Source organism: Rhinolophus sinicus, linkage group LG01 (assembly GCF_036562045.2).
Source record: "Rhinolophus sinicus isolate RSC01 linkage group LG01, ASM3656204v1, whole genome shotgun sequence".
Classification (NCBI taxonomy): domain Eukaryota; kingdom Metazoa; phylum Chordata; class Mammalia; order Chiroptera; family Rhinolophidae; genus Rhinolophus; species Rhinolophus sinicus.
The window spans coordinates 109,616,420-109,636,910 of NC_133751.1; the positions used below are offsets into that span (position 1 = coordinate 109,616,420).

Here is a 20,491-nt window from a genome sequence, read left to right on the forward strand (position 1 = left end):
GCCATACACCTTCAGCAACTTGTCAGGCTTCCTCAGGACTCAAAGACAAGAATGAGGTGGGTGGTGGTGTGGGGGCTCCTAGGAAGCCTGAAGGGAAAAGGAGAATGAGCTTATAAGCTTTCACTAAGTGTGTTTTCCACAGGATCGTAACAAGTATTCCTTTTAAAAAAGGCTCCAAGATGAAATCAATTTGGGAAATGCTGGGTGTATCAGTTTGGGTCCTCTGGGAAGCAGTTACTGAGCTGGGATTGGGACTGCAAGAGGTTTATTGAGGGGTAACCCCTGCGGCGGATGAAAGGGGAGGAAGCAGGAGCAAACAGGGGAAGCCTCCACCCTGGGATGCTAGCAGGACATGTAGGAGAGGAAAGAGCAGAATGGGCAGGATGAGAGTTACACTGTGATGCAGAGCTGACAAGGTCTTGGCCAACCCCCTAGGGAACACCGGGCCAAGTGCCCCTTAGCAGAGTCCTGCATCAGTCCCTATGCCAGGCCCCATGCTCCCCTCACTCAGGCTCTGATGGAGGTGGCCCAGGAGCGTGTGACTTAACCCCAAGGCTGTCGGCCACTGGTCGGCAAGTTGTCTTTTTCTTTATAATTTATGAGGTATGATTTATATATGAAGTTAGACAATTAAGTTTGCAAACTCATCCTAGAAAAAGTGCTATATACCTCATGGCTGAATATCACTACAGTCACCTTCAAAGTACTCCCCTTGGGAAGCTATGCACCAATGCCAGTGCCTAGTGCACCCTTCAAAGCAATTTTGGAACTCTTTTTCTGGAATGGTCATCAGAGCTGTCATCTTATTACACTTGATGTCCTGAATGTCATCAAACTGTCTTCCTTTTAATATTTCCTTTATCTTCATGTAAAGAAAGAAGTCATTGGGGGCCAGATCAGGTGAGTAGGGAGGGTGTTCCAATGCAGTTATTTGTTTCCTGGCTAAAAACTCCCTCACAGACAGAGCCATGTGAGCTGGTGCATTGTCGTGATGCAAGAGCCATGAATTGTTGGTGAAAAGTTCAGGTTGTTTTTGTCTAAGTTTTTCACACAGCCTTTTCAGCACTTCCAAATAGTAAACTTGGTTAACTGTTTGTCTGGTTGGTACAAATTCATAATGAATAATCCCTCTGATATCAAAAAAGGTTGGCAACATCGTTGCAACAAGTTCGCAAACTTAATTGTCAGACCTTGTACAGTAAAAAGTCACCTTTTCGATGTAGTTTGATGGGTTTTGACAAACTCATACAAGTCATATAACCCCATCATACTCATGATATAGAATATCCCCATCACCCCCAAAACTTCCTTCAGGCTCCTTTGTAGTCAATTCTCTTCCCAACCCCAGCCTCTGGTAACCACTGATTTGTGTTTTTCCCCTATAGGTTTATCTTTTCCAGGAGGTCATATAAATAAAATCATACAGTTTGTAGCCTTTTGGGACTGACTACTTTCATTAGCATTAATGCATTTGGGAATTTTCCACGTTATGGCCTGTATCAAGATTCATTCCTTTTATTACGTTGCATAGAGATACCTGTTTGTTCACCAGTTGATGGATATCTGGGTTTACGGTTTTTAATGATTATGAATATAGCCTCTACCAACAGTTGTATACATGGTTTTCTCTTGCATAAATATGCAAGAGTGAAATTGTTGGCTCAAATGGTAAGTGAGCCATTTAAATGTCAGAAACTGCCAGGCTGTTTCCACAGTGGCTGCCCCATGCTGCGTTCCCACCAGCAGTGTGAGCTCTGGCTGCTTCACAGCCTGGGGGCACCTGGTGGTGTCGAGTGACTGCTTCCCTTGGCTCTCACTCACATTCCCCGCAGGGCTAAGGACGTGGGGCTGCGTTCCATGTGCTTATTTCCCAGCTGTGCATCTTCTCTGGTTAACAGTCTGTTCAGATCTTTTGCCCATTTTTCGATTGGGTTGGTTTCTTAATGATTTTGTAAGAGTTCGTTACATATTCTGGATGCAAGTCCCTAATAAGAGGTGTTCTGCAAATATTTTTCCCCTGTCTGTGGCTTGTCTTTTCATTCTCTTTACCGTGACTTGTAGGGCAGAAGTTTTAGATTTTGATGAAGCTCAATTTATCATTTTTTTCTTTGATTCATTATGCTTTTGGTGGTATATCTAAGAAATTTTTGCCTAACCCAGAGATTTTTCTCCTGTGTTATCTTCCAGATGTTGTGTAGTTTTATGTTTTACATTCAGGTCTATGGTCCATTTTGTGTTAATTTTTTCTATGGTGCAAGGTATAGGTTGAGTCTGTCTTTCCTACTTCCCTCCTTCCCTCCCTCTGTCCCTTCTTTCCTTCCCTATGGATACCCAATCATTTCAGCCCCATTTGTCTAAAAGAGTATTCTTTCTCCATTGAGTTGCCTTTGTACCTTTTTCTAGAATCAATTGACCATACATGTGTGGGTCTATTTCTGGATTCTCTATTCTGTTCTATTACTCACTCTCTGTCCTTTCGCCAATACCACACTGTCTTGATTTCTGCAGCTTTTAGTAAGCTTTGCAATCAGGTAGCACGTGCCCTCCAATTTTGTTCTGTTTCTAACTTGGCTACTTTGCCTTTCCATATACATTTTAAAATCACCTGTCACTTTCTGACAACAACAGCCTGTGTTAGGTTTTTTCTTGAAGAGAGGTCTGTCACTGGGTTCAACATTAAGCAGGCTCCTGAACTGTGGCCCTTCTCAGAACCTTCGCTGTACATGGGGATTCCTCAAGGGGGAGAGACAGGCAGTATTTCTTAAACCACTTTGATGAGAAACTTTTCCTTTGTTTCTTGGGACTAATACTGTATGGTGGTACAGACTGCATCCCAACCCACTGGTGGGTCATGAAATAAATCTTTCAGAACCAATTAAATAACTTAGAATAGAAAACACCCCTGCACACTACTCTTGGTAGAACTGGTACTGAATATTTTAATTATGTGTGCAGGTAAGGTGTATATGTACTGGGACACAATGCAAAGTACCTTTCTTAGTGTGGGTCACATCAGAAAAGCCTGCAAAAGCTGCAACTCCAGTGCCTCCTGGGCTGACCTCCACATCTGTGCCCATGTCAGCTCTTCCCACTCTCTCCCTGAAAGTGTGCCCTCTCTAACCCAGCTCCACCTCTGCAGCTTGAGCAGCTCTTTCTAAAATGCAAATCTGCTCCCACACTCCCTCAGAAGCTTCCCCTGCCTCCCTAACTTCTGAGTCTGGCATTCAAGGCTCTGTGCTAAGCCCCACCTACTGACGAGTTCTACCGTCCAGTGCCTTCCTCCTGTATCCTGTGCTCCAGCCAAATTTCCTGCTCTGCAAGCACACCCCATGCTTTCTGATCGCCAGACCTTTACTACACTTTGCCTCCCTCTGAGCATACCCTTGCATGCCACCGCTGTCCAGTGCAATCCTACGCATTCTTCAGTTCTGGGCCCCACCACCTTCTATGAGAAGCCTTCCCAGATGACCACACTGAAAGTACTCTTTCCCCTCTCTGCTCCCATGATGGGTATCACCCTCTGGCCCCTCAGCCTTCGGAAATGCCAAGACAATCCGGAATAACAACTCAAGCCGCTTCGGGAAGTACATTGACATCTACTTCAATCCCAGCGGGGTGATTGAGGGTGCGCGCATTGAGCAATTTCTCCTGGAGAAGTCTCGGGTCTGCCGGCAGGTGAGGCCTCTACCCGCTGCACTAGTCCTGGAGGCAACTTCCATGTGCCCCAGGATGGAGAGTCAGGGCATTAGGGAGGCTTCCAAGAGGGGTCCTCTTCAGTCACTCTCACCCCTCCTTCGCTCTTCCGCAGGCACCTCTCCAGACCCCACAGGTCTTAGCTCACTTCCACTGAACCCTTGTCTTACCCTGAGACAGGCCAACGACCCCTAGAATTGGGTAATATCCTTTTCCAGTATTCAAGGAAAAGACATGATAGGCTTTTCTGTTCTCAATTTTCCATCCATGTAACTTCCTTCATTCTTTGGTGCCTACTACCGTGTTTCCCCGAAAATAAGACCTAACTGGTCAATCAGCTCTAATGGGTCTCTTGGAGCAAAACTTAATGTAAGACCCGGTCTTATTCTATAAGACCGGGTATAATATAACATAATATAATATAATATTTAATATAATACTGGTTATAATATAAGACTGGGTCTTATATTAATTTTTGCTCCAAAAGATGCATTAGAGCTGATTGTCTGGCTAGGTCTTATTTTCGGGGAAACACGGTACTCCTCACGGTAACCTCTACCGGAATTAATTTTGAGGCTGTGCCAGCTCCCCAGCTGAGGGTCTGTATCCTGACATCACTCCCTCACTCATGACTTTAGGGAGGGTGACTTCAGGGTTTGGGGAGGGGCCTGGGAGTGGTTGGTTCACTGGGCAGGGTGGGTGGCCTTGGCACAGGAATGCGGGATGAGCTGGAGTGGGAGGCAGGCAGGATGAGGGCAGCGACCAGGCCGATGCTAGGGCCACACCTAGCTGAGAGGCCTTGCATCAGAAGCCGTGACAGTGACAGGACTTGGGGGCCACAGCCCGAGGCCCAGGGAATTGCTTACAAGCTCTCTGGACTGCCTTCCCCGCCAGGCCCCGGAGGAGCGGAACTACCACATCTTCTACTGCATGCTCATGGGAATGAGTGCCGAAGAGAAGAAGCTGCTGGGCCTGGGAACGCCCTCCGAGTACCACTACCTGACCATGGTGCGGCCCGCCCTGCCCCACCTCTCACCTAGTCCTAATCTGCCCGCCCTGCCTCATATCTCCGGACCCCGCCCCACCCGCTCAGCCCCACCCCTCCCCCACTCCGCCCCTCTCCTGTCTCGCCCTCCGCTCCCCCCACTCCTGCCCCTGCCAACAGCTAATGAAGAAGGAAGAGGGAGGGTTGTCCGGGATGGTGCCTGCTCAACCTTTGCTTTACACTCGAAGAAAAGCCCAAACTCTGGCGAGGCCCCGAGACAGGCCCTTGGTTCCCCTTTTTCTCCTCCATCCTATCCCCTTCTCTGTTTGCTTTCCTTTTGACTGTCAACACCTTTGACCCTTGTGTGAGGCGTCCTTATTTCCCCCTGAACTCATGGTCCTTCCCCACATACCTCTCCTTCGTTTGGTCCCAATGGACAAAAGGCTCCCGGTCACCCAGTAGGTCATGGACAGTCGGTTCCACGCCTCTCCTTCCCCGATTTAATTCCAGTCGCCATCCTGTAGGTGCCCCTAGAACTTGAACTCCAGGAGAGCAGGGACCTTAGTTAGGCTTGGTCTCAACTACGTCCCCACCCCTAACCCCCAACCCCGCCTGAACAGTGCAGCACAGTCTGTCCGTTTGCTGACAAGGGAACGGTGAGTTTTACCTCTTGCATCTCTCTCCTGCATAGCCCTCTCTGTCTTCCCTGTGTCAAGGTCTTCCTCAGCCCTTGCCTGGACCACGGCAGGACCCTGGGTCTCCCACTCACCTAGTTTATCACCTACCCTGCAGGCTTGCCCCCTACTCCATCATCCACCCTGCAGACCTTCCACATGCAAGTCTGACTGACTACATCTCTGATGACGATTCTTCAGGGGTTCCCTGTAGCCCTGTAGCGTGGTTTCCAAGTCCTTCCAGATTCCATCCTTGGGCCTCCCCTCCTCACCACTTACCCCAACCTTCTTGTAGCCCAGGCTCCTTCCTCCCTCCTCCGTTTTGCTCTCTGCCTAGACCTCCCTCCGCCTGCACTGTTTTGAAGCTCAGCATGTGGGACCAGCTCACACTGCCTCCTCCTGGCAGCCTTACCCCACTTGCCAGCAGGCTGGCCCGCCCTCTTTGATATTGGCACTTGTGACAGTCTATGAGCCCATCACCTGCTTCTTGCCTGCCCCTCCTGTATGTGCAACACCAGGGCAGGGCTAGGTCTCTCCATTTCTGAATGCCCAGGGGCTGACACACAGTGATCCTTGGAAAGCGTTTGTTAAAAGAATCTAAGGCGTTTCCCAGAGAGTGTAAGGCAGGTGTTACCACAGGTGGGTGACGGATGGAGGCTCAGAGGAGCTGATTGACTGCAGAGGCCACATAGCTGCCAAGTGCCAGTGCTGGCTGCAGAGCCCAGCACTGTGTCTGCCTCTGGTTCTGTTTCTGGAGGTGCTTTTGTGTGTTGTCTGCGCTTGGTCCTCTCTGTGGCCCCTCAGGGTCCGCCCAGAGCATATGAAGTGTCACTTACTGGAGACCTTGGCCGAATCCCTGAGCCTTCTGTGCCTTGTGGGCCCTAACTGGAGGGGGTGGGGCATGGGGTGGCCCCTAGAATGCTGAGGTAACTGACCTTGCAGGGGGGCTGCACCTCCTGCGAGGGGCTCGACGACGCCAAGGAGTACGCACGCGTGCGCTCGGCCTTGAAGATCCTCCTGTTCTCTGACTCTGAAAACTGGGACCTCAGCAAGCTGCTGGCAGCCATTCTCCACCTGGGGAATGTGCAGTTTATGGGTAATGCTCCCCCCAAACTGCACCCTGTTGGAGGGACCGGGACAGGAGGAGGAAAATCTCTTGGAATTTCACCTAAAGAGCCTGCCAAGAGCATGTGGTCTAACCCGTCCTGGAAAAATACATGGAAAATGTTAGCTATGATTCAGGAGGCCTTTTGGGGTTAGGGGGAAGAGTCAAAGCCTAGGTCCCTCTAAAGGGGAAGACTCGATCAATCACCCCCACTTTTAGCTGGGACGCCAAAGGGCTACCTCCTCAGGGTAAGAGTACGGGTGAACCAGAGTAAACAAAGCTATACACCACCTTGCAGACCAGTTTGGTCTAAGGATTAAGGTGTCCTGGCCTGTTAGCTCCCCAAGCACCTGACCTAGAGGATACAGTGAGAAGACGTAGCATGCATTGAACTGGAGTCCAAAAGGAAGAGAGAGAACAACTGGGGCACAGGCAGTATTTGATGAGATTATGGCTGGCTCTGAACTCGGGAAAGACAGCCATTCACAGAGCAGTGGGCAAGGACAGATTTTTCAATAAACTGTTCTGAAGCAATAAAGTATCCATGTGGAAAACATGACCGGACACCACTGTCTCACACCATATAAGGAAATCTACGCCAAATGAGTTGTAGCAGGTGACCATATGATCTGTCAACACCCTGGGCACTTCTGCTAGTGAGAGGTGGGTGCTGACAAGCAGGGGAAGTCAGCGCATGGAAGAGGATTATAAATGTGATGTTGAGGCAAGCACAAGCCAGGCACAAAAGAGTGCAGACAGAGCACACGCAAAATTTAAAAATGCAAAACTAAATGCTATTTACAGATTAACACATAGGTACTAAAAAATAGAGAAAAAACAAGGAAGTGATTTCCATGAAAGTTGGGAGAGTGGTTACCTCTAGTGGAGGGAACACGGCCTCCCCAGGAATAGGCCGAGCGAAGCTTTGGGTGTCGGCCAGCCTCTCTATTTTGACTTCAGTAGTCGTTGTTGACTTCATAATTATTCATTATAACAAACCTTTGGGTTTTATGCACTTTTTTACCTGTATGCTTTATTGTACAATTTTTTAAAGTAAAAAAAAAACACACATATAGAAACAACACTCCCTCCTCCCCCCATCCCAGCAACTGTAAAGTGGAGGTTGACTCAAAGAGAAGGAGCTGGAAGGAGGGAGACCGGTCAGGAGACGTACCATAGGGCTGGGCCTGCCTTACAGTCTGCTCTGCTACTGTTTGCTTATTTGACTGAATGAGGATGTGAATGCCCAGGTTTCTGTGGACAGCAGAGTGTGTTGAGGGGGCCCGATGGTTCATCTCCTCCCTTAATAGACACCCCTGCACCCGCACCCCCACCCCACCCCAGTCCGTCCTGCTCTCTCCAAACAAACCCACGTTTCTTCAAACTTCCCTTTGACATCAGGTGCTGATCTCACTGAGCAGAGCAGAGCAGGGAAGCAGTCTGTCTATTCTCACAGCCAAAGTGTGGATAATCACCTGGGACATTGGCTCCCAGAGAGGGGCCAGGAGAGGCAGAGCCTAGGGATGGGCTGCCCAAGGCCCAGCCCTTACTGGGGCCCTTCCCATCACTTCCACTGCATTGCCGCTCAGAGTGACTGCTTCTCTCTGCAGCTGCGGTCTTCGAGAACCTGGATTCCTCCGATGTGATGGAGACGCCTGCTTTTCCCACTGTGATGAAGTTACTGGAGGTAGCCAGGCTGTTGTGTCTGCCAGCTTCCGTTTTTTGTGAGGGGGGGCCCAGGGGCCTAGGTTGACAGACCCGTGACCCCCACAACCCCCAGACGCCCCAGACCCCCCATTCTTCCCAGACTCCAGCTTCTGCTCCCCACCACTTCCTGGGGGTGGGAACCAGGGTGGGGCAGGGTGAGCTAATCAATAACAAAGTAGCAAAATGGTGTCTGGCTTTAACAATTTCTTCCCTTTTCCCAGTCCCACTCCCTGCTCTTTAGTGGCCTTCATGCAGCAGCCTCACTCTGCACCCCACCATCCCCAGACTCTCCCCACTTGGCTATGCTGGCCCTTCCTTAGTTCCCATCAAATATCCCTGCCCTCATCCTGGTCCCCAGGGCTTCCCCATGAGCTGTGCTCTTCCAGGAAAGTGGAGTCTGCTCACACCATTAGCCTCCAGGGTATTCCAAAGAGAAATGGAGCCTCCACTCGGAGGAAGAACCCAGGCACCAGGCAGGGAAACATCTTTGCACTGGGGACACTGTGATGTCACATCCCATTGGAAGTTCTGTTGGAAAAGTAATAGGATCAGAAGAAAAGGGGGGGAGGGGAGAGGAGGGAAAAGGAAGGAAAGGAAAAGCAGTCACATTAGGCACATTTTGCTGCTCATGATCTTCATTTGGATCAGGGTTTTAGAAACTTTGGGTTTTGCCAGCTCGGTCTTCCCTGCACGGTGGGGCCTGGCCCATCCAGACTCCTCCTGCTCCCTGAGAACTTAGCCTCCAGGCAGGAGTGGCTTTGGTTGGGGCATATCCAAATGCCAACGGTCTGGCTTCAGAGCCCTCCCTGCCATTGTTTTCCAAGGTCCCCCTGGTGGTGCCAACCCCTTCCCCAGCCCCCAGGAGCCAGCACAGGCCTTGTCACCCAAGCAGCCAGTGTGCTCAGGGCCCACCCAGCTTGTGCGTCCTCCTGAATGCTCAGACACCGCAGTGGGCAGACTGACCCTCAGCCAGGGCCCGCCCAGGACCCTGACTCTGGTCCCATGTGACCTGGCCCTACTCACAGGCGTCTCCCACTGTCAGGTCTTGGGCATAAGGTGTTTGGTCATGAGTGGGCACAAGACATCGCACAAGCAGGTCAGAGTCCTAGAGCCAGGCCCTGCTCCATCAGCCAGCTGTCCACCCACCTTCTCAGGTAGAACACCAAGCACTCCGGGATTGTCTGACCAAGCACTCCATCATCATCCGCGGGGAGTCTGTCACCAGGCGTCTGCACACTGCCCAGGCTGCAGCCCGGAGGGATGCCTTTGTGAAGGTGCAGAGCTGCGGGGGGGGAAAGGACCCCCACCCTGGGGAAGGCCCTGCACCCCCACCCCACCCCCCGCCCCCCACCCCGCGTCTGCCTACAGAACCCCCTCCTTGCCCTGTTGATGCACAGCAGGCAAAAGCAGAGCAAGCTGGGCCTGTCTGGGCTCTGCCAGTCACCTGCCTGATGACTGTGACTTTCTAGCCTTCCTGGGTTGGCTTCTTGCCTTTACTGTAGGGGTGATGTCATATCCTTCAGTGGGTCTGTGAGCTCCAGTGTGATAGGGCATTTCTGGGTGAACCTGGAGAAAGGAGCAACCAGCCTTCTGTGCTGCAAAGACCGAGGCTTTACCTATGTTTTCTCAGGGCATCTATGGCCACCTCTTCCTGTGGATCGTCAAGAAGATCAACGCTGCGATTTTCACCCCGCCTGCCCAGGACCCAAAAACTGTACGAAGGGCCATCGGCCTCCTCGACATATTTGGCTTTGAAAATTTCCAGAACAATAGGTATGAAGACCTCAGTTGACCTGCTTTCAGAAAATGGAAGATAGGCTTAGCTTTAACTGAGCAAGCTTGAGGATAACCATTCCTCCCCATGGGACTGGGAGCAGAGGCCAGGACGAGCCCAAGTCTTTCTGCAGGGACATGGTCTGTGCGTGGCCCCTGGCACCCACAACATGTCTAGAGGAGGCCACATAGCTAAAAGCGTCCCAAGAACCAGGCTGTGGCCCCAGCATTTGTCACCCCTTTTGAGCCATCTGTTCTTCTCATGAATCTGAGTGAATTAGCGCACGAGCTTAGGGTGCAAATGGAAGTCAGTAACATTGATCCCACTGCATCTTTGGTGGGCATGTTATACTAGGTATTAGGGGGAAGGTGCTGGGTTTATGGGTCATCCCTGACTTGTGAGTTTGGTGGGGGTAAGGCAAGGCAGGACACTTCTGACCCAGTGTCCCAGTACCCTGGCTGGAAGCTGAAGAGCTAACCAGGAGGCAGGTCAGAAAAGTGACACCGAGCTGTGACTGTAATGAAGGCTGGGGGTGAGAGGAGACAAGGGTGGGGAAGGGAGCCCGGCAGTGCAGCCAAATAAGGGCACTTGATGCTCTGGCACCTTATCAAGTGGCAGGAGGAAGTCAAGTGGGGAAAATGAGGACTGAGACAAACATACAGGAAGCATCCTAGATGCAATCTAGCATAGGGCTTGGCAGGAAAGAGCCCTGGACTGATTCCAAGAAGCAGAAACCACTGTCAGAGAAGCCAAGGGGCTGGCCTGACCTTGGCATGTCCTTGCCCTAGGCCCTGTCTCTATGTGAAGTCAGAGAGTGCCCCTTGGAGAACCAGAGTTGTCAAGACACAAGCCAAGCTCACTGGGGTCCCAGGCTCCCAGGACTAGCTGGGTGGGCAGGGCAGGTGGTAGGGGGCAGGGCAGGGAGAACTACACCCCGTACGATCGGAGCTCTAAGAAATTCACTGTAAACTCAAACGTGATCCAGATCATTGGTTTCTGTCCCCAAGAGGTTCAGCTGAGCAGACTAAGCATACCTTTGGAAACCTTAGAAGAGCATGAGTAATTGGTTGTGTGGGGGCAGAGATGGGGTCTAGCCATTTATGCAAGGAGCCCTCCCTGGAGGAGACACAAACTGGGTTTGTGACAGGGTTGCAGTCTGGGGTCCTGGAAAAGGACGAGTGCTGTGTCACCCAGCACCCAGTCACTCGCCCAGTCACGCCTTCTGTGAGTGTCCCCTGAACTGTGTGCTGGGAGTGAGGAACAGGGCTGACCTGTTTTGGGTTAACACGTTTTGGGTTAACAGATGTGGAAAAACCAGTCTCAGGTATGATGAGGTTCTGCATAAAAGGGTGACCCATCCTGAGGCAGAAATACCTGAGGGAGACCTAGGGGCTGAGCAGAGAGCCTGATCATGTGGAAGGAGAGGAATGGCAGGCAGCAAGTGTGTGAAGACACAGAGACAGGAAAGCACTGGGTGCCCTCACAGCTGCAGGAAGTCCCGAGTGGCCTAGGGCCACTCCCTGAGAGAGAGGCAGGCTTTCTACTGTGTCACTGTCTGGATCCTGAAAACAGTGGGAAACCCGGGCGGATTGAAGAAAGGGGTAGAACATGCTGGGGTGGACATGTCAGAAAGCTCCCGCTAGTGGCGGGTGAAGAAAGACTGAGGCTGGGGCAGGAAGAGCCCCTGGGGGCCAGTACTGGGCTCAGGGTGAACGATGAAGGTGGCCTGTACTAGGGTGGCAGCAGTGGGAGGGAAATGAAGAGGTCAGGGTGCTGAGAGAGCATGGACCAGCATTGGCAACTGATTGGAAGTGGGGAGGAGGGAGAGAGGTTGTCAGGCATGACCCCTTGGTTTATGACTTGGGCCAGGAGTAATGCGTGGGGGGACCATCTCCTGAGGTAGGGAACCCAAGAGGAAGAGCAAGTAGGAGGATTAGGTTGGGGTAAGAATGCAAAGGAGCCCAGCAGTCAATATCGGGTCTTCAGAGGCTCCTCTCAGTATGAGGGCTACTTGCCCATGGGGCTATGGCTGTTATAGGACACTTGGTCCCCCAAGGATGGTTTCCATGTCATGAAAGGCAGGCCTGGGAGAGGACCCTGTAGGCGACTGGTAAAGAGCAAAGGCAGGAGCTTGATGGCATGCTGAGCCTTGTCCTTTCTCCTAGTCTGTTTGCTATGGGGTGGAGGAGGTGAGGGGTGGGGACAGAGGTAGAGAGGAAGGAGGGGCTGTGTCAGTGCACACCGGCTCCGTGTGAATGGGGATGGGCACATGCGTGTGGTGTGTGGTATGTGCGTCGGTCAGCAACCCGTGGTTCCCTGGGGACCGCGTGCTGCACCAGGGACCGCCCTGACTCTGTCCTGCCGGTGGTTGTGGCGGTGCTGCCTCCCCAGCTTTGAGCAGCTCTGCATCAACTTCGCCAACGAGCATCTGCAGCAGCTCTTTGTGCAGCACGTGTTCAGCATGGAGCAGGAGGAATACCGCTCAGAGAGCATCCCCTGGGACTTCATTCACTACACTGACAACCGGCCCACACTGGACCTGCTGGCCCTCAAGCCCCTGAGCATCATCTCCCTGCTGGACGAAGAGAGCCACTTCCCTCAGGTGGAGAGCCCGCTCATAGTCTCCTCCTTGAGGCTGGGAAACCCCCCTGGGCTGACCCAGTTGTTGGGTTGCTGAAACTTCTGCCGGGAAGTAGCAGAGCAGCCCTACTCACCCCTAGCCAGACTCCTCTCTCCTTCGAGGCCTACCCCTGCAGGAAGCCTTCCTGGTTCCACTCACACTGCCTCTCCAGCAGAATGACATCTTAGTCACCAGTTATTTAGATTCAAGAACACACTCCAACAGGGGGTTTGGGAGTACCCTTGGACCAAGGGCTGCAGAGTGTACAAGAGAAGGCAATGCTTTTCTTCTCATTCTCGGGGAATTCTGCCTGTCCTTGGGGAGATAGACTTCAATACCATCAGTAAGAGCTCTGAAGCCAGGGCTGGGGAACCTGGGCAATTATAGGGAAGTGTGGAGCTGGGGTGCTGGCGGTGGAGGTCTCTGCTAGGGCTCAGCCCTCACTCATTGTGACAGGTCACCACCCTCGGCACCAGTTTCTTGTCTGTAGAAAGGCCCTCAGTCATTCTGAGCTCAGTTGCTTTGGACCCCTTAGGGAGCCCCTGAACCCTGTGGGTGTGCCAGCTGACCTCCCTGTGGCAGGGCTCCGGGACCTCAGCCCATTGGGTGTCTGTGTTCCTCCAGGGAACAGATGCCACCATGCTGCAGAAACTGAACACTGTCCATGCCAACAACAAGGCCTTCCTGCAGCCCAGGAACATCCATGATGCCAGATTCGGCGTTGTCCACTTCGCAGGCAAGGTGTACTACCAGACGGAAGGTAGGGGCAGCTCCTCCCACACCCCCTTCCACCAAATCTGCATCAGGTTCCAGAGGCCACAGAGAAGAGGCTGAGAATGTTAGGTCATTTTGCAGAGCTAGCAATAGAACAAAGGGAAGGGGATGGACCAGGCATGTTTTGTTTGGTTTTTTGGTAACAGCTCTATTGAGATATAATTCACATACCATGTAATTTACCCATTTTAAATATACAACTCAATGGTTTTTAGTATATTCACAGAGTTGTGTAACCACTGCTACAATTTACAATATTTTCATCACCCCGAAAAAAAACCCTCCCTTTAGCAGTCATTCCTCATTTCCGGTCGACCCTCCCCAGCCTCTGGCAACCACTCATTTCTGTCTCTATGAATTTGCCTATTCTAGACATTTCACGTGAATGGAACCGCACAATATTGGGATCGGCTTCTTTCACTCAGCATCATGTTTTCAAAGTTCATCCATGTTGTAGCATGAGTCAGGACTTCCTTTGTTTATACTGCAGCATAATGTTCGACAGTGAATATATCACATATTGTTTATCCCTTCATCAATTCATGGACATTAGGGTTGTTCCCACTTTTTGGCTATTATGAATAATGCTGCTACGAACACTCATGTACAAGTTTTTATGTGGATGTTTTTTTATGTTTTATTTATTTTGATATTCAATATTATTTTTATATTAATTTCAGGTGTATGGCATAGTGGTTAGACATTTATATAATTTAAGAAGTCATCTCCCTGACTAGTCTAGAATGCACCTGGCACTGTACAAAATTATTACCATATTTCTGATTATATGCCCTATGTTTTACTTCACATCCCCACGACTGTTTTATAACTATTAATTTGTACTTCTTAATCCCTTCATCCTTTTCACCTTGACCCCCAATCCCCCTCCCACCTATCACCCCAACAAATCCAGTACCCATCTGAGCCCATACACTGTTATTACACTATTATTGACTATATTCCCTATGCTGTACTCTACATCCCCATGACTACTGTGTAACAACCAATTTGTACTTCTTAATCTCTTCCCCCTTTTCACTCACCCCCAGCTCCCTTCCCATCTGGCAACCATCAAATTGTTGTATGTATCTATGAGTTTGTTTCTGTTTTATTTGTTTATTTTGTTCTTTGGATTCCACATACAAGTGAAATCACATTAAATCTGTCTCTCTCTGTCTGATGTACTCCACTCAGCACAGTACCCTCCAGCTCCACCCATGCCACCACAGACGGCAAGAACCCGTTCACATCTATGGCTGAGCAGTATTCCAATGTGTACATGTACCATCTGCTCTTTATCATTCTTCTATGGATGGACACCAGGCTGCCTCCACATCTAGGTTATTGTAAACAACACTGCAATGAACACATGGATGTGCACATCCCCTCGAAGTAGCGCTTTGGGTTTCTTCAGATAAATACGCAGAAATGGGCTTACTGGGTCCTTCTTTGTCTGGTATAATTATTGCTACCCTAGCTTTGTTATTTGTTTGTTTCCATTTTCATGAAATATCTTTTTCCCAACCTGTTTTTTGTGTGGTTACTTTTAAAGATTTTATTGGGGAAGGGGAACAGGATTTTATTGGGGAACAGTGTGTACTTCTAGGATCTTTTCTACATCAAGTTGTTGTCCTTTCAATCGTAGTTGTGGAGGGCGCAGCTCAGCTCCTGGTCCAGTTCCGTTGTTAGTTGCAGGGGGTGTAGCCCACCATCCCTTGCAGGAGTCAAGGAATCAAACCAGCAACCTTGTGGTTGAGAGCCCACTGGCCCATGTGTGAATTGAACCGGCAGCCTTCGGTGTTAGGAGCACGGAGCTCCAACCGCCTGAGCAACCAGGCAGGCCCTCCCATCCCTTTACTTTCAGTCTGTATGTGCCTTTCTATCCTAAGTGAGTCTCTTGTAGGCAGCATATGTAAGGGTCTTGTTTTCTTATCCATTTAGCAACCCTATCTTTTGATTGGAGCATTTAATCCATTTACATTTAAAGTAATTGTTGTTAGATATGTAGTTATTGCCATTATATTCATTTTTTAATTAAAGTTTATTGAGGTGACAATTGTTAGCAAAGTTACATAGATTTCAAGTGTTCAATTCTGTAATACATTATCTGTATCTCACATTGTGTGTTCACCACCAGGAGTTAGTTCTCTTTCCATCACCATATATTAGACCCATTCACCCTCTTCTAGAACCCCCGACCCTCTTACCCTCTGATAACCCCTAAACTATTATCTGTGTCTATGAGTTTTTAATTCCTTCATTTGTTTGTCTTGTTCTTTTGTTGTTTTCAGTTTTATTAACCACTTATAACTGAAAGCATATGATTCTCTACTTTTTCAGTCTGACTTATTTCGCTTAGCATTATACTCTCAAGATCCATCCATGTTGTCACAAAGGGTACTATTTCATCTTTTCTTACTGCCAAATAGTATTCCATTGTGTATATATACCACAACTTCTTCATTCATTCATCTATCGAAGGACATTTGGGTTGTTTCCATATCTAGGCAACTGTAAATAAAGCTGCAATAAACATTGGAGCACACCTGTCTTTATGGATAAATGTTTTCAGATTTTTGAGGTAGATACCCAGAGAGGGATTGCTGGGTCATATGGTAATTCTAGTCTTAATTTTTTGAGGAACCTCCACACTGCCTTCCATAGCAGCTGCACCAGTCTGCATTCCCACCAACAGTGTATGAGGGTTCCTTTTTCTCCACAGCCTCTCCAACACTTATTACTATTTGTCTTGTTGATGATAGCCATTCTCACTGGGGTGAGGTGATATCTCATTGTGGTTTTTATTTGCATTTCTCTGATGATTAGTGATGTTGAGCATTTTTTCATATGTCTATGTCATGCAGGGAGGCCTGCGGGGTCTCTCCTCCCGCTCCCCACAAGAGAACGCAGGACATGGTGAGGCCAAAAAGGAACACTCACAGAGCCATAGATAGGGGAGTCATAACCACTATATCCTCGCTGGTGGCTGGGTTGGAGAAACAGGAAATAGGAGCCACACAATTTTCAACCCTCATTGCTCTGTTTGCAGGCTCAGCCACCATCTTCTTGCTAGCCCCCATTTTTTTGCTAGTGTAGCCACCGCAGTTATATTAGTGGCCAATGGCTCACTGGTTACAGCTGACGGCCAACTAGCCACAGCTGATGGCCATACAATCACAGTTGATGGCCATTTACTACCTGAGCCAGCACCTTTCTATGTGAGGCCGAGAGCCTGGAAACTACTTTCTGGGGCTCTGCCCCACAGTCTATTTGCCATTTTTATGTCCTCTTTGGAGAACTGTCTCTTCAGGTCCTCTGCCCATTTTTCAATGGGGTTGTTAGTGTTTTTGTTGTTTAGTTATATGAGTTCCTTGTATATTTTGGGTATTAGTCCCTTATGAAAGACGTTGTTTGCAAAAATCTCCCATTCAGTTGGTGGCCTCTTTATTTTGTCGATGGTTTCTTTTGCTGTGCAGAAGCTTTTAAGTTTCATACAGTCCCATTCATTTATTTTAGCTTCTACTTCCCTTACCTTTGGAGTCAAATTCATAAAATGCTCTTTGAATGCAAGGTCCATAAGTTTAATACCTGTGTTTTCTTCTATGCAGCTTATTGTTTCAGGTCTTATGCTTAGGTATTTGATTCATTTTTATTTAATTTGGGTACATGGTGACAAATAGCAGTCCAGTTTCATTCTTTTGCACGAGGCTTTCCAATTCTCCCAGCACCATTTATTGAAAAGGCTGTCTTTTCTCCATTGTATGTTTTTTGCTTCTTTGTCAAAAATTATCTGTCCATATTTATGTGGGTTTATTTCTGAGTTCTCAATTCTATTCCATTGGTCTGTGTGTCTGTTTTTCTGCCAATACCATGCTGTTTTGATTATTCTTGCCCTGTAGTACAAGCTAAAGTCAGGGTGTGTGATACCTCCAGCATTGTTCTTTTTTCTTAGGATTGCTTTGGCTATTTGGGGTCTTTTGTGGTTGCATACAAATCTGATGATTCTTTTGTTCTATTTTTTTTTTAATGCCTTTGGGATTTTGATGAGGATTGCATTAAATCTGTATATTGCTTTGGGTAATATGGCCATTTTAACTATGTTGATTCTTCCAATCCATGAGCATGGAATGTCTTTCTATTTCTCTCTGTCTTTTTCACTTTCTTTTAAAAACGTTTTATAGTTTTCAGCATATAGGTGTCATGCGGGGTCTCTGGTCCCGCTCCCCACTTAAGAACGCAGGACATGGTGAGGCCAAAAAGGAACACTCACGAAGCCATAGATAGGGGAGTCATACCACTGTACTCTGCGCCTCTCTGCAATCCGCGCTTGCTAGCTCAGCCACCGTCTTGCTAGCTCCATTTTGCTGCTAGCATAGCCATGGCAGTTATATTAGTGACCAATGGCTCACTGGTTACAGCTGACAGCCAACTAGCCACAGATGATGGCCATCCAATCACAGTTGATGGCCATTTACTACCTGAGCCAGCACCTTCCACGTGAAGCCGAGAGTCTGGAAACTGCACTCCTGGCTCTGTCCCCACATAGGTCTTTCACATCCTTGGTTAAGTTTATTCCTAGGTATTTTATTCTTTTTGTTGCAATTGCAAAAGGAATTGCTTTTTTAATTTCTTTTTCTGAACTTTCATTGTTAGTATGTAGGAATGCAACGGACTTTTGTACGTTGATTTTGTAGCCTGCGACTTTACTGTATTCGTTCACTGTTTGTAATAGCTTTTTGGTGGAGTCTTTAGGGTTTTCTATATATAGCATCATGTCCACTGCAAACAGTGACAATTTAACTTCTTCATTCCCAGTTTGGATGCCTTTATTTCTTTGTCTTGCATGATTGCTCTGGCAAGGACTTCCAACACTATGTTGAAAAACAGAGGTGATAGGAGATAGCCCTGTCGTGTTCCTGAACGTAGAGCAAAGGGCTTCAGTTTTTCACCATTAATTATGATATTAGCTGAAGGTTTGTCATATATGGCCTTTATTATGTTAAGGTATTTTCCTTCTATACCTATTTTATTAAGTGTTTTAAACATAAATGGATGTTGTATCTTGTCAAATGCTTTTTCTGTATCAATTGATATAATCCTATTTTTGTCCTTTATTTTGTTTATGTGGTGTATCACATTGATGGATTTGCATATGTTGAACCATCCTTGTGCCCCTGGGATGAACCCCACTTGGTCGTGATGAGTAACCTTTTTAATGTATTGTTGCATTCGATTTGCTAGAATTTTGTGTAGGATTTTTGCATCTGTATTCATCAGAGTTATTGGTCTGTAGTTCCTTTTTTTGTGTTGTCCTTACCAGGTTTTGGTATCAGGGTAATGTTGGCTTCATAAAATGCGTATTGTCTCTTCTTCAAATGTTTGGAAGAGTTTGAGTAGGATTGGTATTAGATCCGCTTTGAAGGCTTGGTGGAATTCACTATTGAAGCCATCTGGTCCCGGACTTTTGTTTTTGGGAAGGTTTCAGATGATTGATTTAATTTCGTTACTGGTGATCGGTCTATTTAGATTTTCAATTCTTCGTGATTCAGCCTAGGAAGGCTATATGTTTCTAAGAACTTGTCCGTTTCTGCTAGGTTATTGAATTTGGTGGTATATAGTCCTTCGTAGTATTGTTGGATGATCCTTTGTATTTCTGTGGTGTCCGTGATAACTTCCCCTCTTTCATTTCTGATTTTGTTTATTAGTGTCTTTTCTCTTTTCATCTTAGTGAGTCTAGCCAAGGGCTTGTCAATTTTATTAATCTTTTCAAAGACCCAGCTCTTTTTCACAATAATTTTTTCTATTGTCTCTTTGTTCTCTAGTTCTTTTAGTTCTGCTCTGATTTTTATTATTTCCTTTCTTCTGATGACCTTGGGTTTCATTTGTTCTTCTTTTTCTAGTTCTTTAAGGTATAACATGAAGTTATTTATCTGTGATTTTTCTTGTTTCTTGAGATAGGCCTGTAATGATATAAATTTCACTCTTAAACTGCTTTCTCTGCATCCCTAAAATTTTGGTGGGATATATTTTCATTCTCATTTGTTTCTATGTGTCTTTTGATCTCTCCTCTCATTTCTTCTTTGACCTGGTCATTCTTTAAAAGTATATTGTTTAATCTCCACATATTTGTGGTTTTTCTCTGCTTTCTTTTTGCAGTTGATATCCAATTTTAAAGCTTTGTGATCAGAGCATATACTTGGGACAATTTCGATCTTCTTAAATTTGCTGAGGCTAGTTTTATGTCCCAACATTTGGTGTATCTTTGAGAATGTTCCATGTACACTAGAAAAGAAAGTGTAGTCTGTAGTTCTAGGATGAAGTGTTCTATAAATGTCAATTATGTCCATTTCATCTAATGTGTCATTTAGAGCTGCTATTTCTTTTTTTATTTCTGTTTGGATGATCTCTCCATAGATATCAAAGATGTATTTAGGTCCCCTAATACAATTGTGTTTTGGTCAATTTCTCCCTTTAGTTCTGTGAGCAGTTGCTTAGTATATTTCGGTGCTCCCTGATTGTGGGCATTAATATTGATAACTGTTATGTTTTCTTGTTGTGTAGTCCCCTTTGTCATTATGAAATGGCCATCTTTGTCTTTTGTTACATTTTTATCCCGAAATCTGTTTCACCTGATATCACTATGGCTACACCTGATTTTCTCTTGATACCATTTGCTAGAAGTGTCAATTTCCACCCTTTCACTTTGAGTCTATGTTTGTCCTTGTAGCTGAGATGTGTCTCTTGGAGGCAGCATATGGTTGGGTTTAGCTACTACTTTGTGCCGTTTTATTGGTGAGTTCAGTCCATTTACATTTAGGGTGATTATTGATATGTAAGGATTTCTTATCATTCTATCTTTGGTTTTCTGGTAAGACTGTATCTCCATTGTTTCTTTGCTTTTTTGTTGTTGTCTATTATTTCAGTGTCATGGTATTCTATGATTTTTTTCCCTCTGTTTTTTCATTTATTACACTACATATTCACTTATGGATTTTATTTAAGTTTTTTAATTGGGGAAGGGGAACAGGACTTTATTGGGGAACAGTGTGTACTTCCAGGCCTTTTTTCCAAGTCAAGTTGCTGTCCTTTCAATCTTAGTTGTGGAGGGTGTAGCTCAGCTCCAGGTCCAGTTGCTGTTTTCTAGTTGCAGGAGGCACAG

The 20,491-nt window shown here is 47.4% G+C and overlaps 1 protein-coding gene across 2 annotated transcripts in view; it reads left to right on the top strand.

Annotated features, from left to right (window-relative positions):
- MYO7B (myosin VIIB) overlaps nucleotides 1-20,491 on the top strand; it is a 138,431-nt gene that overhangs the window by 49,138 nt on the left and 68,802 nt on the right. For both annotated transcript variants that reach the window (XM_074334550.1, XM_074334554.1), the window contains exons 7-14: nucleotides 3,533-3,675; nucleotides 4,588-4,701; nucleotides 6,295-6,448; nucleotides 8,068-8,144; nucleotides 9,319-9,438; nucleotides 9,795-9,937; nucleotides 12,330-12,540; nucleotides 13,183-13,318. In XM_074334550.1, the coding sequence (XP_074190651.1) occupies nucleotides 3,533-3,675; nucleotides 4,588-4,701; nucleotides 6,295-6,448; nucleotides 8,068-8,144; nucleotides 9,319-9,438; nucleotides 9,795-9,937; nucleotides 12,330-12,540; nucleotides 13,183-13,318 (1,098 nt within the window). The remainder of the gene's footprint in view (nucleotides 1-3,532; nucleotides 3,676-4,587; nucleotides 4,702-6,294; nucleotides 6,449-8,067; nucleotides 8,145-9,318; nucleotides 9,439-9,794; nucleotides 9,938-12,329; nucleotides 12,541-13,182; nucleotides 13,319-20,491) is intronic.